Raw genomic sequence first — 9,125 nt, 5'->3', positions numbered from 1 at the left:
TCCCTCTTGTTCCTAGTGTCATGAGAGAAGAGGTGAGACAGATGTAAACATGACTTCCATGTGAGGTGCTGACTGTGTCAGTGCTCACAAGGCAGGGGCAGAGGAAGTGCCGTGGGAGTTGTGAGGGGGGCCAGTCCAAGGACCCCAGGCAAAGCTCCCTGGAGGAGGCAGCTTCTGAGCTGGACCTTGAAGACTGGGTAGGACTCTGTCCCGGGCAGCCAATCTGGACATGAGGAGGGCATGGGGACGAAAGGAGGCAGGAAATTACAGGGTATGTTGGGGGATAGGAAGTAGACTGTGGCCTCAAAGAGCTTGTGCAGGGAAGCTTGAAGATAAAGCTACTCTCCACCTAGACAGGCCTTTTCGCAGTTTCTCGGTCACTCCCAGAACATTCATGCCTCAGGGTTTTTGCTTTTGCTGTCCCCCCGCCTCCCTGCCCCCCACCTGAAAGTCTCATTTCTCATATTCCTGCTAAGCCTGCTCTCTTGCTTACTTTAGGTAAGTCTCAAATATTCCTTAATCAAAGAGGTGTTTTCTGACCTCTCATTCATAAGATGGTATTCCTCTCGTATGCCTCCCGTCATCATCTATCTAGCGCCATGGTGTCGGAGGGCCAGCCCCAGGGAGGCTGTCCCCCTTAACTGCCATGTGATTGGCTGTCCCTGGAGGGCTGCAGCGTGCAACCTGCAGGGATCTGTGGAGCTTATGTGCAGCCTGCAAGTGTTTGCTTAGTTTCTGATTCTGTAAGCTCCTCCAGGACAGGGACGTAGAGCACCCCTGTATGCAGAACAGGACCTGCAGTACAGCGGATGCTAAAAAGTTATTTGATGTATGAAGAACTAATATGTGCTCAGTGTATGCATGTGTCTGTGTGGATACGGGGGCGGGGGAAAGGTCTAAAAAGAAATATACCAAATGTTGATAGTGATTGTATCTTAGCAATGGAATTATGTGTGATTTCTCCCTGTCTCCTTTATCTTTTCCTTTGGGCATGGTTATTTTAATAAGAATATATTATTTTTACAAAAGGGAAACTGTTTTGGAGTCAGATAAACCTCAGACTGAATTCTAGCTCTGCTCTTGTTTTGTAACCTTGGGCAAACTCATTACCATCTCTGTGTCCTTTCAAATCGGAGATGCTATCTATTTCATTGGGTTGTGGTGAGGATTAAATAAAATACGTATGTTGGAGCTTGGCACACCACTTGCCTGAAAGTAAGCCTTTAGTTAATAGTGCTGCCTCCCTCCCTCTTAATTTTTATAGTTTTTATTATTCTTTTTTTTTTTTGCGGGGGTGGGGAGCAGAGACCACTGAGATGTAAATAAGGCCTCCAAGACTTCAGGAACAAAGGGGACTATGTTTAACCCCACGTGTCCTCCCTGAAAGTGGGCAGAAGGGAGTCCGTGGGCTGGAGCGACCCACAGGGCTGTGTGGTGAGTTAACGAAGGACAGGGCGGGTCAGTACCACTCACATCTCAGTGAAGACCCATCATTAATATGATTTTAAGACTCTTAAGACTTCTGGACCCTTCTCTGCTTTCTTACAGATTTTAGCAATAAGATGGGCTGGGTGGGTGGGAAGAGGAGGGAGACATCCTGTCCTCTGTCCTTCCCTGGCCTGGGAACAGTAGAGACCCAGGTGGCAGAATGACTGAGGCACTGGGAGCAAACAGTGGGAGCTCCAGGGGCTGCCGGAGGGAAGAGAGCTTCGGGGCAGCCGGTCAGAAGCTCCGTGTGTCCACCCTGGGCCAGGACCAGAGCCAGAAGAACTTCTTTACCTCTGCCCAGAGACGTGTGGGCACAAGCTCCAATCTCAACATGTCATCCTTAAGCTCAGACAGCAGAGGGCAGATTTGCTCATCATATATTTTGTGGTGTTTATGTTGGTCAAATCTCAAGTTCATGTCCTTGCTAATGATGAACTTCATTGCTCACCTGCTCACTTTCCAGAAAGCCCACCAGAGAACGTCTCAGGCAGTGGCTCAGTTGTTACCTCTGGTAACTTCTGGCCCCAATCTATCCACCTCTCACCGTGGGAAGTTCAGTTAAATTAATTTAGAGTGAAGCCTGAAGGTCCTGCTGCTTCTCTTCTCTTCAACACTGAAACCAGCTTTAAGCAGGCAGCTCCCTCCCCCATCCTCTGGCCCATCCTCTTTCCTATAAGATTTTCAGAGCCATTCTAAGCAGAAAATGTCCCAAGACCTCAAACATAAGAGTGGCAGCAAGGAAGACAAAGATGTCACTGGCTAAAATTTATGATTAACCAAGTACTTCCAAATCCAAAAAGATGTCTCTTCCCAAGCCTTGCACCAAAAACGTTTCTTCCTCATCATAATTAAAGACAGATAAAGCCTTTCTTTCTGGTTCACCTAGAGGCACTCACAGCGAGTCCTCCGTCTTTCGAATGCTCTTCGTGATGAAAAGGAGAGCAAGGAAATGACATTCTCCTTCCTAGGTCTTTGGGCTCCGTGTCCAGAAATACCTACTGTGGTGTCTCTCGTAGCCATACCTCTTTCTGAAAGAAATGGCCCTACCTTCGTACCATGCTGAAATGCAGTATTAATGCTTCTACACCAACTACCCCTGACTAGACCGGGAGTGGGGACCTGACCCAAGGGCATGTAAACCTTTGCTGGCCAGTGGCCCATGAGGGGCTGGAAACTCTGCTCTAACAAGAAAGAGCAGAGCAGGAATTTGAAATGAAGAAGATCTAAGTCTGAAAATATGCATCTCATAAGCCAAGAAATGTCATTAATCAGCTGAAGTTGGAATAAATTAAAATGATGAGAAAGCACAATACGGAGAGTACATATTACATGTATGAGGTGTTGAGGCACGTGCTGGGTCAGTAGGCGAGGAGTGGACAGAAGTGGACATAAACACTGTTACTGGGAAGCAGTTGTCCTCAGTGGAACTGTTTGTGGGCTTGATAGTTTCATAGCCATAACTTTGAATAACTCTATACGATGACCTGTAGTAGACAGACTGAAGCTAGTTTTGCCAGGTTTTATTATTTATTTATTTATTTGTTTTTAGCTGTCCTTAGAAAAGGTGGTGTCCGTGTTCCCCTGGGGCCTCGGTCTTCCAGCACACATCACCAGCACATTCTCAGTGTTCAGAACCAGCCTTGGCAGCCTGCTTGCTCTTCTCTGACTGTCGTTGGCCGTCTACACAGCTACTTTCCATGGAGCCTCTTTGTGGCTCCCGTGAAGATGGCATTAGAGGCAGTTTCCATTCTCCCTGTTTGGCCCAATGAGCACTTTGGGTCAATGCTGAGTCGCAGCCCCACAGTTAGACAGGCACTGTCTCCTGCCTTTGTGTGGGAAGCCCGAGTGGATTGGCAGTCCAGCCAAGCATGATTTTAGATTTGGGAAGAGAGCCCCCTGGGATTATGTGTGAAAGGAGTCAACAGAGCTCAAATCTCCTTAGACTCTGCTTTATATTGAATTTTGGTTTTTGCTTTGGCTTCTCTAGTTCTTCCCTTTAATTATGTCCAGAGAATAAGCCTAGAAGTTGTAGCCAGTGAGGATTTCAAGGGAGTGATTGGAAGTCATTTTCTTTCCTAAAAGAAACTTAGCCCTAACTGAAGAAGATGAAATGATTGTAGAAATCCCTCCAGTTCAAAGGTTTTCAGGGGTACCCATAAAGACAATTTAAATCTTTTAAAAGCCAAAGAAATGCAAAATTCAGTCAGTATTGCAGCTTGGATAGATGTGCGAAATTTGCCTGAAGAGATGAAAGAATTGAGAAATGGTCCCTGTCACAGTCACGGGGGAAGCTATGGGTGCCCTCAATGCAGGAACCCAGGCATCGTCCCATGAGGGACCTCCTCTGTAGTTAATAAAGCACAGCAATGAAGGACACAGCAGCCCCTCAAAACGTTTGGGACACAATCCCAAAATTGTTTGGAATTATGTAATTAGCATCTTTTAACTTCAGATACATAAGAGTAGAATTTTTAAAGAAAAGTAAAAAAAATATTACTAATATTTTTGCTTTAAGGGATCTGCAAATATTTGATCATTTCCGAAACTTAAAAATGATTTAGCTTGTTAGAATAAAGGCATGCCTGATAACTCTAACTTCATATCTATGCTTCAGTTAATTTATTTAAATTTATGATTTTAAGTTGAAGTTACTTTTTAAATACTATTGGAACATGTAAAAATTAAGATTCATTGAATTTATAAGATTAATTGATAGCTTTACAGGGGTTAAGTACTTAGTTTTTAAGCTAAATCAGACAACTAGTATGCTTCAAAAGGCAGTAGGATGGTAAAGATGGCTAACTTAACAACCACATAACTTCCCTTTCTCTTGAAAACTTAGAAAAACTATAACAAAGGGATTTTTATTTTTTAAAGACAGAAGCCCATAAGGATGGAGAGAAAAGGCTGGGAGACAAAGGTAACACATTTTGGAAGCTGAAGAGCAAATGGGTTACTGTTGATTTACTTAGCAGATGCAAGAAACCTTAATCCTGAGTCTTAAGCCTGAAATGAAGAAAGCCAAGATCCTGATCTAAACCACAGAACCCTCAAGCGGCCCAGAGCACAAACCAGGGAAGGAGGTGGGGGTGACCCGAAAAGGAGATTGGTTAAAAGTAGTTAGAGCCCTAGGTCCCAGCCCCCATCGCAACTCTGGCGGGACAAACATGAACGTTTCTTCTCTAAGCAGAGTTGAACAGAGAGGGGGGTTCTGGACCAGAGGACACGGAGCCCCAGGTGACAGCGTGAGCGCTGTGTCAGAGAAAGGAGCATAAAGACATGAACGTATGCACATGGTATGCTGAGTGCTGAGGCCCCCCCCCCCCCAGATTCCTACTGCACACCCCACCCCAGTTTCTTCCCCATTTGGTTCTAAGAACCACTGAGAGCTGAGCTTCCATCTGTGGCAGGAGACCGGAAGAGAACCTGTACTCTGGGAAATCTGAGCAGCTTAAAAGGGAAAACCTAGAGAGAGTAGCATCACAAATTTCTCAGTAACGGCTCAGCCAGATCCATCTCAGTGAAGCTCAGAATTGACAAAGCCCCTTCCATATACTCAGGACATCGTGTCTGCTCTTTACTTACCCACTTTTAGACATGAACAGACAAACCAGACATCTGAAAAAGGCTCTAATGTGGGTGACAAGGGACCAAGACAAACCAACCAGTGACTGGGAGGGAGCAGAGACCACAAAGGGAAAGTAAGTATAAACAATGCTATTGTTACAATAATCAAAAGTAAGCACAGATATTGCACCCGTGGAGCAAGAACAAGGGGTGGATAAAAAGGAAGATTCAGAAAATAAAAAAAGGGCTTTTGAAAATGAAAAACATCATAGCATAAATAAAAGCAATCAAGAGGAAATAAAGCTGAGGAACTCCTCCTAATAATGACCAAAGAGATGGAAAAAAAACAGATAAAAGAAAAACAATAGAAGACCAATTTAGGACAATCAACATCCAAATACCAGAAGTTCTAGAAAGAAACAAACAGAAAAACAAAACAAAACCCATAGCTGAGTTAATCACCAAAGAAACAACTGAGAACTGAGAACATTCCTGGATCTGTAGGACAGGACGTGTCTGGGTTAAAAGGGCTCATCACGTTTGCAGCGCAATGGATGAAAATCCATGTGGAGTCACAGCACTATAGAATAATGTAATTGTGGGGGTGTATAGCTACTAGAAAGCAATTTAAAAATGTTCGAGAATTAATAACTGAAATGGAACAAAACTTTGCAATAGCTGTAATAAAAACTAGAAGACAGCTGAACAATGACTTCAGAATTTGGAGGGAAATCATTTCCAACTTAGAATTTTCTACCAGACAAACTCTAATTAAATGTGAAGGTAGAAAGAAGATATTTTCAGACACAGAAATATTAAAATATCTAGCTATCATGCATACATTCCTGGGAAGTAAGTGAAGGATATATTTCATCAAACACAGAATTAACAGTTCATCCTATAAGGAAACACTGAAAATGCTGAGTTCCTATATCCTGATTTTCTTTTAAGGTGAGAAAGTGGGCCACTGGGCTCTGTGTTAGAATGTTGGACATTTGAGAATGGTTAGGATTTAAATAGGAGATAACTTGAAAGTGTTCTATCGTATACATTACATAGGGTTACATAGGGTTGAGAAAACCGGAGTCTAGCCTAAGGCACAGGTGGAAGGAGCCTCTGAGACTATGGGGAAGGGAGGTCTCGGGCACCTCAGGCCAGGAGGACAACCGTGGAGACGCCAGCAGTGAGACTCAAAAGGCAGACGGATTGTCCAAACCATACTGGCCATCACACCGTCCTTCTGAATCAGCTAAACTACTGGAGAATGTGCTCCAACAAAATACGTGGGTGAGCCAAGAAAGAAGTAGACCTGAGACCCGGGAAACAGGGATGATACTCATGGGAAGACAGGGAAGGGAATCACCAGTGACAGAGTGCAGCAGGCCTAGACCAGCCCAGGAAGGCAGAGAATGTAGTTCTGCAAGTGGGAGGTCTCCAAGAGGGAAAGATCACTGTCAGATCCTGACATTATGCAATGCATGCAATATTGTATTGAGATCTGTGGACATTGTGGGAAGAAAAGGCAAAATGCACAAAGAACGAAAACACTCTAAGCAAAAATTTTAAAATGCAAACAATTGTTAACTTCAGGGAAAACAAAAAATAAGAAAGAACAGAATCATAGGGTTCTACGATGCTCAGCTGAGAAGAATGTTTACCTAGACAACGATGTGACCACTGAGAATGGTGCCAACCAAAGACCTGGATAGAACTGTGATAAGACGATGGTCTGGAAAAGCACAGAGGAAGGGGGCATGAGAGCTAAACCCTTTTCTGTCATTATAGGTCAGGAGAAATGATTCAATATGAGCTATGAAAAGTTAGCAGTATGTACATATTATTTAGAAATATGGAGAAGTGTATAATCCAAAAGAAATCTCTGGAAGGGTAAAGAGGAGCTGCCTCTGGAAAAACGCAGAGCAGGTAGTTGGGGGTTAGGGGGGGCGCAGTAAGGGAACTCTTATTTTTATATAAGGCTTTTTGTACTATTGTGCTGTGAGTTATGTTCATGAGTTACTTTAACAAAAACAAAAAAATAATTTAACAAATAAAGTAGAATCTATTAAATATATAAATACTATTTTAAATGTTTAATGCTTAATTAATTTTGTAATTGGGACCATGTTTAATCAAAGGCTCCTAAAAGTGATTGTGAGATTTACTGGAATTATATATAAAATAATAAAGTTGAATGTTAAATCTGAGGGAAGAATTAGGTTCAATTAACTTGAATAAATTTAATATTGTTCTTAACAAACCAAAGTAACTTCTTTTTTTTTTTTTTTTCTTTTTTTTCTTGGGTGGGTGGCTGGGTGGGAAGAACCAGACTTGGGGGGCTATATGGGTATGAAGGCAGCCGCTGGTCAGTGGGCAGTTTACTGGTATCCAGTGGGACGCCCTGAGTGATGGAAGACAATGTGGGTGACATTGTTGGCGAAAACTGTTTGGGCAGCTGCTGTTGGGACCTTCTGGCGTCGGCTGGGCCCGCAGGCAAACTCAGGGGGCTGAGGGGTACACGGCGGTGGCGGGGGGAGGCCCCAGGGGTAGAAGCTGGGTAAGGGGGGGCACCCAGCACAGCAGATGAAGTGGAGGAAGAAGAGGAGGAGGAGAGGGCTGGGGCACTGAGTGAGGGATGACCCAGGGAGGTGGTGGGCAGTGCATGGCGGGCCAAGGAGGAGGCAGGCAGTGAGGGGTGACTGTGGGACCCCTGAAGCTGGGGCGGAGGACTGCTTAGGGAAGCCTGAAGGTTGGGATTGCTTAGGGAGGACTGCAAGGATGGATGGCTGAGAGGTGAATGAGATCCTGGTGCATCGTAGCCTGGGCCTAGGCCCAGGCCTCCACTGATGCCCAGGTGGGTCATGGTGTGGGTCAAATTGGAGGTACTGTTGCCCCCACTCAGGTTGGGGTAGGCTGTCTCCTCTGGGTCCAGGGGCGTGGGCAGCGGTGGGGGAAAGTGCAGGTTGGTGAGGTCAGGTAAGGAGCCTCCCGTGTTCTTGGCAGGTGGGAGGACAGGCACGTTGGCAGGCTGGTCAGGAGATGGAAAGATGTTAATTCCAGGGACTTCGCAGGACCGAGGGCGGGAGGAGGATGAGGACAGCTTCTTAGCATCCCAGGGCTTCAGCAAATGCTTGTCATCTAGTAAGCTCTCCTCAATGGCAGGGACTTTGGAGTCCATTTCGCCATCCAGATAACCTCCACGGCGGCCAGGAAGGGCACTGGGAGGCGCAGGGCCTGGATAAGTGTCCTGAGGGCTGGGGTTCATCACGCTTGTGTGAAGGGCAGAATCAGAACTTGTCCTGTTAAGTGCAGATGGTAGTCGAAACAACTGCCCCTTCTCTGCAGGGAAATTGCCCCAGGGCATCGTCCTCCGCCAGCTGGACTCCGGGGGAGGAGATAAGTAGGCAGGACTGTAGGGAGAGCTGTCAATGTGGCGGGGGTAGCGGAGGAGTGGGGACACCATTCTCCGGGGATCTCGCTGCACCCGTTCCACCAGTCCATGGTGCCGAGTGTTTCGGGATGAATCCAACGGTGAGTGGAGGGGGCTCTGGAACTCAGCCAGGCCACAGCTAATCTGGTTCACGTTTGGCAGAGAGCCACCGTAATGAGAGTTCCTTGTGTATGCCAGTCACAGTTTTTGGGCCTGTAACCGGGTGGAGCCGATGTCCATCATCACCTCCTCGAAGGCCGCCGTCTCTTCGGCCTGACGCTGCTTCTGCAGCGCGATCTTCTCACTAAACTTGCGCAGATTGGAAGCTGAGGCCGCGGCCGATCCGGGCCCGTTCGCCCCCGATGTTGCCATCTTCCTCTTCCGTTCCTCCCCGCCACCCTCCCCGCACAAGCCACGGCCTGTGCCGCGGGCTCCCGCCCGGGTCCCCAAAGTAACTTCTGAATAGCCTTTTCTGTGCATAAAAGCCCGTCTAGAAAACATGAAATTCCTTCATATTATCAGATTTAAAAACCTGTGGTAAGCGCTGGAGGCGGGAGGAGGTGACTAGGGTGCCTGGCTGACTCAGCTTTGGAGAAAAAAGTCTTCAGCTGTGGGTTTTTCATGAGTTCCCACCATCTACACG

At 46.1% G+C, this 9,125-nt stretch overlaps 1 protein-coding gene across 1 annotated transcript; it reads right to left on the bottom strand.

Moving 5' to 3' along the window:
• Window positions 1-7,354: 7,354 nt before the first annotated feature.
• LOC114490749 (CREB-regulated transcription coactivator 2-like) lies at window positions 7,355-8,854 on the bottom strand (the record flags this gene model as incomplete). Its single annotated transcript, XM_036020115.1, is given in 1 exon segment — window positions 7,355-8,854. A coding segment is annotated over 1 exon segment (1,500 nt), but the record flags the coding sequence as incomplete, so codon positions are not given.
• Window positions 8,855-9,125: the final 271 nt, after the last annotated feature.

Source organism: Phyllostomus discolor, chromosome 3, assembly GCF_004126475.2.
Source record: "Phyllostomus discolor isolate MPI-MPIP mPhyDis1 chromosome 3, mPhyDis1.pri.v3, whole genome shotgun sequence".
Classification (NCBI taxonomy): Eukaryota; Metazoa; Chordata; class Mammalia; order Chiroptera; family Phyllostomidae; genus Phyllostomus; species Phyllostomus discolor.
The sequence above is the reverse complement of the archived record's forward strand: the minus strand, read 5'-3'. Positions and strand labels throughout refer to the sequence as shown.